Source organism: Lytechinus variegatus, chromosome 7 (genome assembly GCF_018143015.1).
Source record: "Lytechinus variegatus isolate NC3 chromosome 7, Lvar_3.0, whole genome shotgun sequence".
NCBI classification, from domain to species: Eukaryota; Metazoa; Echinodermata; class Echinoidea; order Temnopleuroida; family Toxopneustidae; genus Lytechinus; species Lytechinus variegatus.
In genome coordinates this window covers 43,072,085-43,091,502 of record NC_054746.1, presented here as the reverse complement: position 1 = coordinate 43,091,502, position 19,418 = coordinate 43,072,085, and the positions used below count along the sequence as shown (strand labels likewise).

General features: G+C 35.0%; 1 protein-coding gene across 3 annotated transcripts; it reads right to left on the bottom strand.

The window, feature by feature from the left end:
• Nucleotides 1–810: 810 nt before the first annotated feature.
• LOC121419382 (delta(14)-sterol reductase TM7SF2-like) lies at nt 811–19,083 on the bottom strand. 3 transcript variants are annotated; one of them, XM_041613824.1, is made up of 15 exons: nt 18,976–19,070; nt 16,638–16,741; nt 14,561–14,736; nt 14,130–14,336; nt 10,418–10,465; nt 9,509–9,653; nt 8,412–8,608; nt 8,224–8,278; nt 7,086–7,280; nt 6,534–6,637; nt 5,900–6,022; nt 4,945–5,113; nt 4,464–4,544; nt 3,595–3,717; nt 811–3,139 (listed from the first exon to the last, which is right to left on the bottom strand). In XM_041613824.1, exons 3-15 carry the CDS (start codon nt 14,714–14,716, stop codon nt 2,979–2,981), a joined length of 1,764 nt encoding a protein of 587 aa, XP_041469758.1. In that variant the 5' UTR covers nt 14,717–14,736; nt 16,638–16,741; nt 18,976–19,070; the 3' UTR covers nt 811–2,978. The 3 variants fall into 3 exon arrangements, with proteins under 3 accessions (XP_041469758.1, XP_041469757.1, XP_041469759.1); XM_041613823.1 differs by lacking the exon at nt 16,638–16,741 and having other exon boundaries at nt 18,976–19,083; XM_041613825.1 differs by lacking the exons at nt 10,418–10,465; nt 16,638–16,741 and having other exon boundaries at nt 18,976–19,083.
• Between the last annotated feature and the right edge of the window lie 335 nt (nt 19,084–19,418).

Sequence of the window (19,418 nt, the reverse complement as noted above, 5' to 3'; positions counted from 1 at the left end):
TTTAACCAAAATGATTGTAAATGTGGATATACATATTTTACTGGACACTTAACACTTTTCTCTCATGATTTTTAAAATTAATTCTCTCATATACACTAAAGTTCTTATAGGTATTTGTTTTGTTTACTATGTATTATTAAGTTTCTGGTTTACCAAGTTTGGGTTATGGGGGTAGAGGTAACATAAGACAGTATAAAGAAACAAATACACATAAATGCATGTATATGTAAAAAAAAACAATTATATAAAAAAATCGGTATCTGCGCTTAATCACAATAGAAGGAAATTTGAACACCATTTGTTTCCCCCAAAATCGTTGTCTCTTTCCCGGGGGAAAATTATCAACGCTTCCAATTTTAGTATTCACCATTCAGTGATAAGCTACATGTATATTGTAACAATCAGTAATCATTTATATTCAGGGACAATGGCAGGATATTTGATATGGGGGGGGGGGGGGGGGCAAGACCAACTGAAGATGATGTAATTGAAGGACACGACCCAGATCACTATCATACTCTCCTTCCTTTCTTTTCATTTTGTTCTTTTTCTCTTTTTACGACTTAAAAATCATGGGGAGGGGGTAGACTAATCAATTAAATCTACTTTGCGATGTCTAGCGCCATTCAGTTTGCAATAGTTTAAACCGAATATTACAATCATATATGTCTTATTCTATATCAGACTGTGATTGAATTTAAGTTGTGTTTTCTTGACTGAAATAACCTATACAGCCCATATATTTATTTACTCCCTCACATAAATATACTGAAGATTACAGTCTGCAAAAAATCAGTCAATAAGGAATTCTTTAAAACTAAGTCACACATTTATTTACCACAATGCCATTATAATTTCATACAATGTACATTACAGGTCTGTTGATACATCTTGTGTCTTTATTCATGAGGAAACCAAAAATAAAAATAAAAAAGGGGGAAAATGCATTGATAAAACACACTGAAAATGTATATTACCATTTACCAAAGAATTGATTTCATGAAAACCATGTTAAGTCCATATGTTGTTATTGAACTACTTTTTCTTGCATACAAAGTAGGTAATTGACAAGCTTATTTAAACAATCATTAGTGCTTAGACACATAAATAATGTTAACAAAAGACATGACATTTATCAAAATCAATTGGAAAAATATCAAGAGACAAGGAATTCTATTGAATAATAATTATAAGGATTCTATTAGAGTCATAAATGAATCTATGCATTTTACGTCCCTGAATGAATACAAGATAAAAGTAGTAAAATAAATGCATTTCACCAGATTCACAGAATGTCCATTTAAATTGTACAAATATATTTACACAATCTCTATTTACAAGAATTGTATGTACATAGCCCGTTCACTTGTAATGAATGTCTAATAAAAGTTGATTCAGAAGAATCAATTGTATAGTGTATTGCCAAATAGTTCATTTCAATACCTACCAGAAGTTCATTTGTACTGTCATTGATAAATATTTCAGTTTTGTAATTATTATTTTGTTTGTAATTCAAGGCATACTTGGCTCATACTGTTCTTAGGCAATATACATATAGCAGCTTTGAACATTTACTCTAAAAGAAATCAAATGTTTGGCTAAAATGAATGAAAGTATTCTAAATTCTGATGAAAAGAATAAGGTGGATAAGTTTCAAGTTCTGATAAACTATTATTATCAGGTTAATAATGACATTAGACATGCATATTGATAACAAACAAACAATATACTGGCAAATAGCATGAAATACAAACCAACAGCAATTCAATGTTCATATGGCACCTCAAAATAGAGTAATATTATGTGCACATCACACACTCTGAAATGAATTTGTTGGAAGCCATCTACAGTGCATTCAATAAATACATTTGAGCAAAGGCTACATACACATAGTTTATATTTTTGTGTGCAATTCTCTTGCATAAGATCCAGATATTTCACTTGGGCAGATTCACCTGTATTTAGTTTAAATTACCATAACCAAAATATAATCATAAGCATTATCTGCACTTACTAATCTATCATAACTCAGTTCAGACATTCATTTTTTAACAAGGAATGCACAATTACGACACTTAACCAATTGAAGAAATACTGATTAAGTCATGGTTTAAAAAGGAACCATTTGACTTTTAAATTTGCATTTAACAGCTTATCTGCATAATCTTTGGAATGGGCACAATAAAAGTACTGTACATATTTACATTCTTTACACTGGGGTGGTGCATTCTCATATCTTCTGTGAATGTGATCAATTGAGATGTACTGAATTAATCTACATTGAACTATAAGGAGAAAAAAAAACAGAAAAGAAATAAAAAGAAAACCGCTCAATGATATGTACTGGGATGGTTTTATGACTTGCTGTCCAGAGATTCTAGCATAGTGATGTATATATATATATTTTTTTCTAGCTTTGCAAATCTAATTTGCATTATGTTAACTGACATTCTAGAAACCACAATACAGCATCAGGTATTCAGAAAAAATGGAATGGTTTCCAAACACTGTTCTATGAAAATAAACACTCCTGAATACGGTAAAAAATTACCTCATAAAGAGAGTGAATTATTTGAAGGTAGGGTCTTGTTGCATAAACATTTCAATTACAAGCAAGTCAAATGTAAATAATACATGAACACTGGTTTGGTTGGCAATCAAGATGAATTTGACTGTAATAGGCCAGGGCTTAATGAAAACTACATTTATCTTTCTCTCCTATGATTTCTTACTGAAAGTTCATTTTATCAATCAGCATGAGAGAACTATCCTTAATGTTTAGCATCATAAAATGGATGAATGTGTCATATCCTGAGTAGGTAGTTACTAAAATCCAACCAGTGCAGCAAGGCTTGGAGTAGAGAAAGGAATGCATCCACAATTTTGAGTAGCTAAAAAACAACAAAAAACAATCACACTTCAATGGCTAAGCACCAACGTCTTATGGCTGGAATGAGGCTCTGAGAGAGAGAGATTGTCTAGTAAATGTAAGGAATCATCCTGTACTTGACGGTAGCACAATACTTGGTCCAAGCTCCTCCATACTTCTGCCGGCAGGATGCATCATCACGTCGTTCTCGATGAACAAGGAGGATGAAGAAATAGATGGGGTAGAAGTATGGCACGATGCTTACAAAACCTACACAAGAATAAAAGATGATATTCTTAATATCTAAAATGAATAAATTAGGAAGTAGAATATGTGAATCAAGTTACTGTTATGTTAATATGCTTCCAAAACAGTAACATTATTCTTGTTGATAAATGGATGAAGAAAGATTGATGTGAACTCAGTTTGGTATTATATTAAGGTAAGAAAATATCTTGAACTTGACTAAACATATCAAACAATAACAGGTAGCATAAGTCACAGAGATGCCCAGCAATTGTATTAATTTCCTCCAGCAATTAAGCCATATCATGCTGCAGTCTTTGACAGCATCTGTTTCTTGAATATGCAGAGTGCTATGAGTGGCAGCTTGATATGAAGCCACAGTAATTCCAAAATAGTGCTTTGGAATAGATTATTTTCTTCTTCTCCCCCTGAGATGGTGAGGTAGCACAAGGTGGACATAGAACAGATGGGGAACTCACCTGTGCACAGTGACCATGATAATGCCATGAGAAGATCACCCAGATAGTTAGGTTTACGTACAAAGCCCCACCATCCTGATACCAACAACCTCTTGCCTGTATCTGTTGGAATCGTCTGTAGACCTGTCAAAAACAGAGTCAAAAGGAGAACATTTATCTTTGAATAAGCTAAAACTTATGTGTATTTTTATTAGCTAGCATATAAAAAAAATAAGAAACATGGTAAGGTATTTATTTGTTGACATAAAATATGTACCTAGATTATGTACCCAATTATAATCACATCTTACAGGCAACCTCCGTTATCTGACCTGTCAAGGCCTGTATCATAATGACTTGCAATTAACTGCAAAATGGTGATGGCCAATGGAAATATTTGTTACAAACCTACATGATTGTATTGTTGAAAATACCCATCATTAACCCTAATAAGATTGGGGGAGGGGGGGATTCAGCCCCCTTTTTTCGCAATAAAGCTGCCACGCAAATTTTCTTGACCTTGTCGCTTGCTGACTTTTACGCATAAATAAGCATAATTAGCAATGAGATTTTTCGCAGAATTTGAATTTACAGTTAAGTAGATTACGGCAATGGTAACACACATGCCAATTTTCGTCGCGATCACGCAATCAATGGCTAAGATCATAGTGGGGGCTGATTCAGCCCCCCCCCCCCTCTTACTTAGGCGTCGAAATAGCCCAGTCTATTTAGGGTTGGCCTATGAGAATCATTGTTTGAATATAAAGCTTATTGCAAATATTTGGGTTTTGACCATACAGATCATATGATACAGATTCCTATGGTTCTAATAGATTTGACATTGATAATGACATGTGTATATAAATCTAAAAGCAATAAGGATGGCCTACCTGCAACACTCTTTCCATATGGGTTTTGTCTGTAAGAATTCTTCTGACTGTTGGACATACGGAAGATGAAGTATCCAAGGGCTAGAATGCAATGATTCAAGAATTAATTAATTGAAATCGTCAATATCATTTAGGGACCATGCTGGAAATAATGATCATCCAAATCTTTGAAATATAAGATATTATTCAAGCAAAATATGACAGTGGGCAAGCGATTAATGTTTAGGATTTCTGTGTACGTATGTGTAAGATTTCGAACACGCACAAAAAAGAATACGGGTATGTCTTGCACTTCTTCATTTTAAGACCAATGAGTGTTTTAAATTTTTTTGAGAATTTGTAAAAAACTGAGGAAGTATTCCGACCTGCTATATTTGTAATTGACTGACAGACAGCCCTCATGCTGATTCCTATATACCCCCTTCAAACTTCATTTTGCTGGGGTATAAATAAAAATTAATAAGAGAAAGAAATGACTTACAGAAGAGCAAAGCCACTGGGATGAGGCAATAATCTGGGAAGGCAGGTGGGTGATCAGCTAAGAAGCGAGCTTGAAGAGTGTATGTGAATGGTACCCAGGTCAAATCACCAAAGACAAGCATGAATCCAAAGCCATCTTGGATGATGTCCATTGTAGTCAGGATGGCAGACTATCAAGATGAAAGAAAAATATAACAATGCAATTGTACCAAAGCAAGTAATCTGTGATTATCATCTGTCACTCATGTCCCCATATGTGGATGTCATGTGACTTATCCAGTCAATCAGATACATGTACCCTACAAGGTTCCATGCATACTGCACATTGACTGAGTATATAGGACCTGCGTTTACAATCTTTGCTCATTCTCCTGAAGACGTCAAGAACACACTTGTCGAAACGTCGAGTTTGGGTGGTCATTTTTTTGACCAACACTTGCCCAAGAAAAATACATGTTGTATCGTGAAACTTACTACACCAATCTGTGATTATATTAATAGCCAGGCCTGATATAAGCCATACAATAAACAAAACATGATCAATACTGTAAATTAAGTGTAAATATGAATTTTTCATTATCCTTTTCGTTATTCCATGAAATATAGACAGGTAAATAAGCATAAGCCGTTGATCCCTAGTCAAAGGGATTTTTGGGGTCAAAGATAGATTTACCTGTACTCAGCTTTAGACAAAACCAAGACATTCTAGCATTCTTAACATTTTAACTGCATTTCCCACTCAGATAACATGAATCTTGCTATAACTGCATTTCCAAGGAAGGACATAATTTTTTGTAGTTTCATAATAAATTAATATTTAAACCTCTTTAATTTAAAATTCAACCCCCCGTCATTTAGCAAGATCCCTTTTACACATAAAATTGCATGAAAATAATGATTAAATAGAGGAGTCTCTCCAATTGACAATTTCAATGCCATTAACACCCTTGACCTACCTCATAAAGCAAAGCATCAAAGACATAGAGGAACTGGAAGACACAGACCAAGATGAGGTTCCATGGAGGATTGTCAGGGAATTCAGTCCACACCTTCATCAAGCATGCCATATTGATCAGAGCCTGGTATCAAACATTATCAATAAGGGGATATTGACAAATTAAAATGATAAAATGTAGTGCACATCAACACATCAATCCAACAGAAACATGATGCGTGATTCCCCTATTCATGGAAGACTACAAGATTACCATTTTGATGTTATGCAAACAGTGATTGATCACAACAGTCGTTCTAATAAATCAATCTTTTCCCATCCCTTTTTAAGAACCCAATTGTTACTCGTAAAATCTGACGGCTGTTCTTGTGTATAGTTATTTAAGTGCACTGGATTCCAAAAACTTCATACATTCTTTTACTTTGCAGATGACAATTCTATCGCTGCAAAATTGAATTCTCAATGGAATGTTGTAATGAACTTTAAAATTTAGTGACTTAATTTTCAAGGACCTTCCTAGGAAAGAATGCTCAAGTATTTTATGGTTATCCTGATTAATCATCTTCTTTTTTCTATCTATAAATGTTATACATGTCCAAAGCTTGAGAGATAAATATCAATAACGTGACACTTACCCAAAGAAACAGTCCAGGACGTAGCTCACAGAAGAACTTGAGGTCGAGGCTTCCAAAGCGAGGGTTCAGCTCATGACCCATAAAGAAGTCATAGAAGAAATTGCCTTTATAAAAGGAAAATGTTTTGATGCAATAAATTCTTGTCATTTTTTTTTCAATGGATCTGAATTTACACTTGTTTACAAATCTTTGTTACCCCCACCCTATTAACATATTACTGGTAATAACTTAATCCATTGAAAATTCAATTGTTTTGCACATTCTAGCTCAAAATTCCAATATTTTCCTACAGCTATGGACCCTTCCAAACTTAGTGACCATCTGTTCACATGGTTCTCTAAGTTTATTATATGTACATACTAAGGGAGCCTGGCCATAGTGACCATCTAAGTAGTAGTGCAATCTTTCATCTCTCCAATGCACTCTTCATACAGTGTACAACGCTTTCTCTACAGCTGTCAATGATATGATTCATAACTCTTTGCACTCTTCACATTCTTCCATTCCCATCAATATATTTCTTTTCTTATTTGACAAGAGAAGATTATATACCAGAGTTTCCTCCTGCTGCAAGAGCACTGTTGGGTCCTCTCCTGGCCTTGATGTACAGGAAGAGACTGAGGAAGACAGAGAAGAGTGTAGCTGCTGTCATCAAAGGTAGGATCTTATCCACAAGCAAAGTCACAGGACACTTGTAGTAGACCATGGCTCCAAAGGTTGCACATGTCACAACCAGAGCAAACAAGCCTGTTAAGAAAATGATGGCAATGAAAATATATTGAAAAATATACAACTCTATAAACAGTAAAGTATCCCTTATCCAACACGTAACAAGCAAATTTGCAGCAGGAAATATGTTTCCTTACACAAATATTTTATTTGTTTAACTGTACTTAATGTAATCTTGTAGACAGGCTTGGCTTCTTTGTGGCTCTAAGAACTCATAACCTCCTCTCAACACCTGTAGAGTTGGGTGTGCCTTTTAATACCAAATTTGAAAAAAAAAATTAATCTGAACCACATGCATATTAGAATTAATAACTCCAAATGTCCTTGTGAAAATTTGATATCATTATCAAATGAAACCAGGGGTCCGTGGTAACAGCTATTATTGTAAATACCAAAGAAACCTTGATTGTGATTGGTTGCTGAGCTATGTTACCATGGTAGTTGTCATAGTTGTAATAATGATCCAAGTTGTAAATATTTATGAAATAAAACACTCCCATGTTGTTAGGCTACCATGATGATTTACAGCTACATGTACCAAACTAGGGGGGGGGGGTGTTTCACAAAGATTTAAGTATGACTTAGAGTCGCACTTAAATGCCGACACATACATGATGTGGAATGGACGATCTAATTGATATGCAGTAGTGTGCGTCCTCGTAACACGATCAGGGGCCCGTTGCAGAAAGAGTTGCGTTTAAACGCAAGTCAAAAAATCAAGCGCAAGTCCCAAATGCGCGCTGTTGATTGGTTGAAAATCAAGTTGCGCATGATTTTTAGAGTTGCGATTGATTGCAACTCTTTCTGCAACGGGACTCGTAATGTGACCAATGCAGTCGAGCCTTTCATACCGCACGCAATTCTGTACTTAAGTGTGAATCTAAGTCATACTTAAATCTTTGTGAAACACCCCCAGTAAGTAAAAAAAGCTCCTTGAAAATAATTTGAAAGGAGTACATACCATTAGTCCTGTAGCTCAGTCTCCTTCCTGATCTCAAAGGCTGACCTTGTACAATCTAAAGAAAGAAGGAAAATATACAATGTATCTGTCTCAGTAATTATTAAAGAGCTGGGACAACATTTGACGTTAGCTATCAAGTCACTGAATAAAAAAAAATATTTTCTCTGAAAGTTGAGACATGAGTTTACCTTGCCAACTGGAAGGAGAGCAAGGATGACTTGGAAGAAAAACCATCCAATAAAGAATAGATAGGCTTCCTGATCATAGTAATCCCTCCAATCAAGTGAGATTGGTGGTTTGTAGGATAGCTGACATCCTGATGGTTGACATGTGAAATACAGGTAATACACTGTCAATGGTATACCAAGGATCATGAAGAAGGTACCTGTATGATCAAATTATAAAAATGGAGATGTAAAGGATGTTTTAATAAATGTAATTCATAGATTTATTTCAAGTCTCCTAGCCAGTTATATACCTTAATTAATGCTAGCTGTGGTAAAGAACTGAATTTCAAACAGAATCTATGAAGTGATCCCCAAAGTGATAGATATGCATAAATAAAGCCAAATGATTCTGGTATAGAATGTGTAATTGCTGAGTAATTGACAAAATAAGCAGGGTATTCTGACCGGATGTCTGGTCTCTTTCCAAGCAATAATAACACACTGTCCCACATGTGCTTATGGGTGTTGGTGATCTTCAGTGTGTTTTTTTTTAGCTTAGATTTCTTTCATTCATTGTAAGAGTTAGATTGATGTAAATTATTGAACATGACCTAAATCTACCATGGAACGTTCAATGAATCACCTGATAAATGATTGATTTGGAGAATGGAGAGTCCAAATATACACTAGAAACTGATTAGTGATTCCCAAATTCAAATGTCTTATTTGATAGCTCTACATGTAAAATGTGTTGCAGGTCTTGAAATATGGTAGAACTGTTTTTATTTGAAAGAACTATTAAAAAGTATCAGTCACCTTTTTGTGTAATGCGACTGACCGATTTTTGGGACATCATGGCGTCCAAGATATACAGCATACAACCTTTCTGTACATGTTATTGTTTTAAAGCCTCAAAATATTTTGTCAAGATAAATTGACAGTACAAACTTGACAGAAAGACTCACCCCTGTAAAACTGACAGTGCAAAGTACATGTATTGGAAGAGACACGTAAAAGTGTAGGCCTGATGCGACCGACCATGGAATTGACCAAATAGATAGATCATGCCTTATCATTATGGGTCTATATAATAGTCACATTAGTCAACAAGAACTTACCTATTGGACCTCCAAATTCATAGTGTGTGGTTTTAGGAACTCTTCCTGACTTCATCTCTGCAGGTATTTCTAGCTGTTGTTTGCCTGATCTTGTCTGTGCTCTGGTTGTGTATGTATGTTGCTCAGTCTTGATCACTGTCTGTGTCTACATAAATCAATGACATAATGAACAAAGTCAATGTACAGTATGTTTTAAATTGTTTTATACGTCTATTCATCAATTTACAAAGGCCCTTTTCATTATATCTTATTGATCATTATCATGATTACATGCAATGGTACATGTATATATTTTCTCCACCCCCCTTTTTTTAGGGGGGGATAACCTATTTTTTTATAAACAAGTCAAGGGTGAAAGTACATCTTCTTTAACATGTGACTGACAATGTCACACATCAATATTACAAATTCTAGTACTTACCACCCTCACACACACACACACAAGAAATAAAAACATGGTAAGAGCAAGCATCAATTGACATTATATATATTAAATTTTCTAAATTGGTATAACTGTAATCTCATGTAAGTTACACTCAAGAAAATGTTAAACATGGGGAAATGTGATCTATATAATAATATGAATACAAGAAAGTGAAAAGTTCAAAGAATAGAACAGTCATGCACAAATTCACAAAAACGGCAAAATACAAAATGTCTTATAATAAACATAGATTCACTATGTATGCAAATATTATTTTTCACATGGAAACATTAGTAAAAAAAAAAGGAAAGTCTTTCTTAAAATCAACTGTAGAAATTGAATTAGATAAATCAAGATTGTTAAACAAAGTACAAGTCTGTATATGCAGTCACGCACACAAAAACTCAAATATTTTGATAAACAGCAATAAAACAATCAACAAAAGGAAAAGAACTCAAAACCAATTTCTCAAATCGTTTGTTTACCTTTGCAGTTTTTTTAAATGGACTCCGAAATGTCAGATTACCGACAACCTTAATTATGTCAAAGTGCAAACAAATAAAAGAATTAAATACATTTGATATTATGAATTTACATAAGTTCAATGAGTGTTATGCGTAAATTTAAATTGGGGCAATAAAGAGCTTAAAATAATCTTGTGCCAACATGCATTCAATATAATGCATGCATGTTAACAAAGAAAAAGAAACTAATATCTGTAGACTTACCAGGCTTAATCTAAGTAGAATTTGCAAGCAAGCAAATTAATGTACATGCAATATACAGAGAGAGAACACACCCCAACGTAGAGACTGAGCAGTACTGCAGCAGTAGATGTATGGTTATTCTATTTCATTCTAACTCAGCATTTTAATCAGTAATTATTCTGGAATCTTAAGATTGTGTCCCAGTTGAAATTAAGTAAGCCTGTAATAGCATGACCAAAACGGCAGTGAGCATTGACCCTATGACCTGCTTTGCATATGTATTATGTACAACACCATGTGAGCCTAGTATGTGTACACTGGTATGGATGTCATTGAATCGTGTGATCATTATAGCACACACTGGGTGACTGATTACATATGACCTGTTCACACTGGTGACTAATACATACACACTACCCAGTAAAGTGACTGATTACATATGACCTGTTCACACTGGTGACTAATACATACACACTACCCAGTAAAGTGACTGATTACATATGACCTGTTCACACTGGTGACTAATACATACACACTACCAAGAAAAGTGACTGATTACTATAACCTGTTCATACATGTATGATACTGGTGACTAATTCATACACACTACCCAGTAAAGTGACTGATTACATATATGACCTGTTCACACTGGTGACTAATACATTCACACTACCCAGTAAAGTGACTGATTACATATGACCTGTTCACACTGGTGACTAATACATACAGACTACCCAGAAAAGTGCTTATTAACATTTATTGAAAATCAAACAAAATAATGGTTATTTGCAGAACCTCAGTCTGCTACCTCATAATGCTCTGGGCAACTTTTTTTTTTTTTGGGGGGGGGTGTAATGTACAATGTAGATACCTACATGACCCCTCCCCCCAGAAAAAAAATAAATGAATTTAAACCCTTCCTGTTCTTATTGGTAAGAAAACTATTTCTTTAAAGCTAAGAAATTCCTCAAAAACTCTGGATCAAGATCTATTTAGTGTGTATACACATACAGTACATGTAAGACAATTTGGCATAAATGGCAATGCATTTTACAGTTTTTTTCCTCCATTTCTATTTGAAGGTCAAGTCCACCTCAGAAAAATGTTGATTTGAATCAATAGAGAAAAATCAGAAAAGCACAATGCTGAAAATTTCATCAAAACTGGATGTAAAATAAGAAAGTTATGACATTTCAAAGTTTCGCTTATTTTTAACAAAATAGTTATATGAACGAGCCAGTTACATCCAAATGAGAGAGACGATGATGTCACTCACTATTTCTTTTGTTTTTTATTGTTTGAATTATACAATATTTCAATTTTTACGAATTTGACGATTACGACCTCCTTGCCTCAAGCACAAAATGTTAAAATGATGGATTTCCACGTGTTCAAGGAGGATTGAAACTTCACTGCACATGACAATGACGAGAAAATAAAAATATTTCATATAATAAAATACACAAGAAATAGTGAGTGATGTCATCACTTCCTCATTTGCATACCGACCAAGATGTGCATATAACTGTTTTGTGAAATGAAGTGAAACTTTAAAATGCCATAACTTTCTTATTTTACAAATTACATCTGATTTTGATGAAATTTTCAGTGTTATGCTTCTTGAATTTTTCTCTTTTTATTCAAATCAAGTTTTTGCTGGGGTGGACTTGTACTTAAATTAAATACACCCTCATGTAGTATGCCTGTACAGTGTAGATTGAACTAAAAGCCCTATTGATTTTGGTCCTTGCCGAATCATGAATGAGGCCTGTCAGCACCTCAGGTAACTTCCCCTTGACTCTCTCTGTTTGACTAATTACGCATCCTGCTGCTCTACCAATAAACTTTGCAATATTACACCTTCACTATTCACAAATATCTGCAAGTCATCAGAACAGCAGAGGAGACCAATAGTGAATGTGAAAGACAGAGGAGTGGGGGAGATGGTAAACACACACACATACACATATAAAATGAAGAATTTATTTTCCCCATCAAACATAATATTTCAACACCCTTCATAATCTAATTATTTTCAACTAGAAATGTGATGACTTTGCCATGGGACCTGGGGAATGTCTGAATCCCCCACCCTCCAATACACAACAGGTCAAATCTACATGTTCAGGCCATTACATTTAGGAGACCTGCCAACCTCTGAGAATGAAAATTTGTATTCTGTGATAAAAAGTGTATTTTTCACCAAAAAAGTGTATTTCATAATAAAATGCATGGTGCATTCACTCATCGCAGCACTCAAGCTGCATGCAAGCTAAAATGTGCACTGCTCTTGCAGATGAAAAAAAAGTTGTAACCTGAAATTATATTGATCTAAATCCTCTAATTATATTTGTGTAAGTCTTATGAAATAGAGACATATAGATGATTTTTCTCAATAAATTACGATTTTGTAAAAAAAAAAAGAAAGATTAAATACAAAAATTCCTTTTTATAGAAAAATGTACTGCCGTATTTTGGTTGCAAAAACATACTAAATACGCCTACCTATAAGGGGAAATGATTTGTATAATGGAGCAATTGAGTATCTTCCATAGAACTTGGTAGACAGTAAATACAAAAAGCAGTGTACTTATAAAGTATTAGTACTACATTGGAATGGAAGCTACGCTCATGTTTAATGTATTTTTAAAAACCTGTTCCACATTACCTCAAGTCAACGACATATGTAACCCTAAGTCACTAGACCACAACACATACTTGTACCTACCACTCTATCAACCCCAATGAACCATGTATAAAATTCAGTCCATTAAACATGAATCAAGTCTTATCACTCTCAGAAGCCAGGGTAGATATTGTAATTCACTATTGCCTTTCTTTAAGAGTCTGCTGCAAAAATACTTAACAATAAATCACAAATATAATGTAAGAAATGTGTGCATCTTGTGGTTAAAAGTCAAGTTGCATTTTATTGCAACTCATTCTTGATGACCCCCCCCCCCCCCCGGGTGCCCTGCCACATCAAACTTCAAAGTGGTGCTTAGCTGTCTGCTAGTATCACTACATGTGATCATTGTGATATATGAAATAATCTTGTGACTCTTGTCAGCGAAACAGTCAGCGAAACAGTCAGCCAACTACGTGTGTTGTACATGTATGTTGTTTACTGAGATACTGTCGGGTGAAAAAGTAGCGTTCACATGTACATGTACTGTATTTGATTTACTTTACTGAATTACAAAGTGCAGTTTTATTGATGTATTAAGATTCATGTACACTGTACCTGCAAATTTCAAGTTAATTCATCTTGTTTGGCTGATTCAAGGCCATGCTAACTACATTGGACTGCAAACTTTAGGATCACAATGATACCATTTCATTTCCGTATTATAAAGTCCCGAACATTTTACACCTATCAACTTGTATAAACAATGTCTTTACACATAATCTTTCATTCTTGTTAGCATGAGAAATGAAGATTTTAGGTATAACAAAGTGAATGAGTAAAACAAACTTTAATTATACTCACTCTGGAGATTTTTGATTCTGTTCTTTTCTCTTGTGTTCTTGATACTGGTGTTTCTACTACCTCTTTCTTCTCTGGCTTCCTTGCTGGACTCCTAGACTTCTTCTGTTGTGTCCTGGAAGGGGATGATTTGCGTGCTGGTGACCGGGACCGTCTTCTGCCCGGTGACCTTGACCTGGAGCGTGACCTCGTTCTAAAGAAGGATTCCAACTGAAAAGAAAATTCATTAAACAAATAAATGTTATTGTTTATATCGAGACACTTTCAATTTTTTTAATCTACATGTAACCCTGAATATGAATTTTCAATTACAACAATCTTAGTATCTAGAAGTGTATTTATCCCCATGCCATGGTCAATAGACAAGATTGTTTACAAACTGATATGCCATTCCCTTGTTCACAAATTTAGTAAAATAATTTGGAGTATCTCACCTTGACATCAGTGGATGGGATTTCTTCTACTGTACCATCTTCGTATTTGACTTCATACCCATCATCATTTACACTCAGGATCTTAGATTTGAACCATAGATTGCTGCCTGGCCACTTGGCCATCACTGCATCACCAGCTGCAAATCTTCTGGGCATTGTGTTTACTCACTCTAGTCCTAGACCAGTAAGAAAAAATTTCAGGTGAAATGAATACCGTCTTATATTGAAAAATGAAGGAAGACGGAATTCTAGATGTAAATTGTAAATTAACTGTACATGTACAATTATGGACAATGTTTTTCTTTTAAAAGCCAATATCAAATAAAAGTTGTTTACTCTGGACCCTCCCTTAACATGCCTGTTTGAAGGCATGATAATTTACAAACTGGTTTAGATACAGCACACACACACACAAAATTAAATGATTTGTAGAACTTGAGTAAAACCAATATACAGCTACAATAAAGTGTATTTGTTAACTTCTGATGACTCATTTTTAAGGGGGAAAAAATGACCTGCTGCCTTGATAGAATCAGGTAATCCATTTGAATTAAAAATCGTTTTCCCTTTAATCCTTAAAATGACACACATGATTCCTCCTCCATCAACCACACCCATGAGTAGAAGGTACATGTAGAGTAGATCTCTGCAATGACAGAGTAGCTAAGGAGATATGGCTGATACGAAACAGGCCAGGGTAAGAAAAAAAAATGGTAATGTAGTAGAACATGCTATATGGGAAAAATGCCAGGGATACAGACAACTGAAATGTCTCTTAAAAAAAGGTATTATAGCAAGATTAGGAAGTAAGCACTCATGGATGTAGCATGAGAATTAACCATCTAGGCAACAGGTACTTTTGATGCAAATTGCAGGCTAAAATTGAAATTAACCCATCTTTAATATCTTATTTTCAGGGACAACCGCATTCTTCTGAGCTGCCCCCCCCCCTCCCCCCCAAAAAAAAATGGTATACCAAAAGCTTCAGTCTTTATTTCTTTGGTTGTTGTGCTTGACTACATGTATGTCTTATTTCACTGCACCTCTTCCATAGACTGAGGTCATTCTTCCACTCTATACAGGGTATGTATACTACATTTATAGTATACATACATGTATCCTAAAATCAATAATTGATTTAAAAAATCATTTTGCATCAAAATATATGTCAACTTTAAAATACATGTAGGTTTTTGAAATTATCACAACCTCGTAATCCAAACCACATCAGCTTAATAATCATGAGAACACTGTTTTTTAGGAATTATACAGGTATGGGGATAAAAAAAAAAGATTCCTCACAATGTGTGCATGAAAATGGCTAGCCATCTTTACTAGAGAACCCCCAACCCCCCCCCCCCAAAAAAAAAGAGAGAAAATAATAAAATATATATACATATAAGAAATTAAATAAAATCTACAAATATAAAATGAAAATAAATAACTACAAACATGTTTCAACAAATTATCCTTTAGTAATGTTCAGACAAATTTAAATTGTGTAGTATTCAAGAACATTTGTTCAACAACCATTCTATAAAATAACCACTAAAAAGAAATGTTCCTAACTAGCATGGATGGTTAATTGGTAGCTTGATGTACATTCCACTCCTTGATTACAATAGCTGCTTTATTTATTGAGCTTAGGCCTTAGCACTGGATAATACTTACAATGTATCAAGTACTTTTTGAAAAGCTGATTTGATAAGACGGCAAATTACTGATAAAACAATATGAAGCAATGGCAATGTGAATATTTGTCTTCCAAGGGTATTAAGATAGTACAGTACTTGATTTCATTCCTCATTCAATCCTACATCCCTAGTTTTTCAAATAGAAGTTTTGAAGATATACAAATAAGAAAAAAAAATTACATGTACCTGTATTTTTTTAAAAGTAGATGAGATCTACATTGTTAAGTTAAATAGTTGGTAACAAATGAAAGTGATGCATACATGTACCTGCAGGAAATTTAAATCATAATAGTCGAAACTTCAAGCAAGCTCAGATTTATTTTAAGATAAAAAAATTAAGAGTAAGCGCTTGTATGTAAGTGCGCTCAGAACTTGTCACTTGCATTGATTGGCCAGGATAATCGGGAAGCCTTCAGAAAAGCCTAACTCAACAAACGTAGAGGACAGCAACACAAGGCTGCAATCTTTTTTTCTCTCTGGCCAGATACTGTATTTAAAAGATTAAGGAATAAATCATCAGTAACATATTTTTGACGTTTTCTTTAAAAATGCGCAGTATCAAAAGAAAGATTAGAGTCTTATGAAAATATTGGGATGGGCCATTGTCCAAGATATTATGTCATTTAGACCTAAAAAAAATATCTTGAGGCTGCAATAAATCTTGTCTAAATGCATGGAGAACCTGCGTACGAAGAGAAAAAAAAAGTTTAAATCACTCCTCGTAAAATAACAGTACACTAGACAGATGGCTGAAAGTGCCAGTTGTCTAACTTACGGTAGTAGGGTCTAGAATACCATGGTCACATTTGCTCTACGGCGTGTCGAAAACAGCCGTTTCAACATTTTTTGTACCAACTACATACTGTATGGCCAGTTCCCCCAAGTTTTCGCAGTCCCCCTTGTCTGCGCACATGCATTTCTGCATGATTCTAGTAAAAGAAGATACGCGACATACACAAGACTTTACAAAGACAGATATTCATTAAAAAAACTGACTCAATATGGTGGAAAAATAATGAATTTTGTGCATTTCATGTGACGGCTTCAAAATGCAGCCTTTCTCATCAGAATCCCCGAATCGTGTGCAAAGTGAATGGGTGTGCAGACATGATGATAGGCCAGGGTACCATTTTTTTTTCAATCTAAAAATGAATGCCTGAGGTTTTTTCTAAGAAAATCCTACATTTCTTTCAAATTTTAATGAGATATTTGGTACACTTACTAATAATAATATAAGGAACATGATTATCTGGAACATTTTGTGAAATGAAAAGAAATTCATGTGAACTCTGAACTCATGTTAACTGCGCAGACTTGGGCCCGACTCACCGAACACCCGCCGTAGAGCAAATGTGACCAAGGACTTGCAGGTAAATTTAGATCATCAGCTCTAACGTTAATTAGACTAACTCTCAACAAAATTTTATGTGAAATATAAAAAAAATCATGATAGGGCCTATTTAAATAAAAATAAAATAGGCCTAGGCCCTACCGTAGGATGGGGGTCGGATGTCCGGACACTTTACCTTTTTGAAGCCTTCTTTTTTGTCTGTGGATTACACTAAAAATATGAATTCATTACTTGTAATCATTTTCTATTTTGTTCTCTATAATATTTCATAACATTTTGTACCGGTAGGCCCTACTAAAAATTGATGAATAATTGATGAAAAATACCAGTCAGCCGGTATCGCCATCGGTATTCAGTTTTTTAATTATCAGTTAGAAAGACAACAAAATAGACCTAAAATTTGACTACAGGAACAATTTGTATTTTTCCAGTAGATGCGGTATAACGTTAAGCCTTAAGGTACAAAGATAAATTGTAATGTGCGCAGACATCCCCCCACACACACTTTCAGTATATGGTGACACTACCACATATCGACCACCTCTTTTGAAACCGACCACCTTGCGCGCGTTAAAATTATTGCGTATTACAAACGATACGCGCGGGAGAGTAGGCGCAGTGTCCATAGAAACGGTAAAAATCGATTTTACGAGAAAAAAGGAAGCAACAAAAAGTATAAATTGAGTAGAATTAATCAAAATTGTATTGACCAGACCCAAACCCCGCTGAAAAACCAAGAAATCCGATAGGAAACGGCTTTAGAACAAATTTCCGTCGTCAATCGTCGAATCATGTACCGGAGCTCGCAATGGAAGTAGTGAGACGATCATTTAGCATGTTGACATCATAGAACTGATTTGGAAGAGTTAAAATTCTTCGCCACCGCGACAAGAATCGGCCGTAAACTTAGTGTATCGCGGGTGGTCGGTTTCAAAAGATGGGTGCAAATGAGCAAATGTAAAATCGTCGTATTCGTTGTTCGTCGATATATAAGCGGATTGAATCGGAGTCGCCGTGCGAAACATGGGAATCTGATCTGCTTAATTTTCAGCACAAATGAGACGAAAACTGGGTAAAATTGATGAATATTTTCGCAGATACGATACTTAGAAGATTAGGTGGTCGATAAGGGGTAGTTCCAACCATACGGTACCTCGGAGCAAATGCCGTCGGCCAGCTGCGGCCAAGACACAGAGAGCACTTCGGCAAGTGTCTCCCGCAACAACAAACTGTCCATTTACAAGTGGGAAAATATACGATATATGCAGCTCACTTCTTTATCAAAATCGTTTCCATAAAGACGTTGTAAAACTTACACTTCGGTTATTCTTTACGAATAATATGTACATTATATATTGATTAATGCTTACCCACTGTGTTATAAAAAATAGGGGAAAATAAATAGTTGACAGATCCGATTGACGGTTCCGTAGTAAGAATCATTCAAATCGCCCACAAAGCAATACAGGCGTAACGGTCACAGAGGGACGCGAAGCGGGAAGCTCATTGATTGGTTTATTCAAATTAGATAGGACAGGCCAGACCTTTGTTCATCTACGATTGGTTGAAATGATTTATTTATCATTGATATTTCCCACGCCCACAAAATGACGACGACCTAGTTTACAGCTGATTACTATACTCGATGTGGGAGTTAGTAGAAAACTCCCTGACCTAACCAAAATTATGATCGAAGCAAATGTGATAATGTCCCGGGATAAAGTCTCCTCCTGGCACATCTCGGATCATGGACCCACTAAGTTAATAGTCTAATCATGCTCTAATTAATGTCGGATGAGGGTCGGGGTAACGG

Bases quoted from the DNA above. Each gene is read 5' to 3' on its own strand.
- LOC121419382 (XM_041613823.1), bottom strand. From the start codon at position 14,716: ATGCCCAGAAGATTTGCAGCTGGTGATGCAGTGATGGCCAAGTGGCCA. The intron at 14,337-14,560 runs GTGAGATACTCC...TTTTCTTTTCAG, and splicing joins TCCCATCCACTGATGTCAAG to TTGGAATCCTTCTTTAGAAC. The intron at 9,654-10,417 runs GTAAACAAACGA...TGATTTATGTAG, and splicing joins CATTTAAAAAAACTGCAAAG to ACACAGACAGTGATCAAGAC.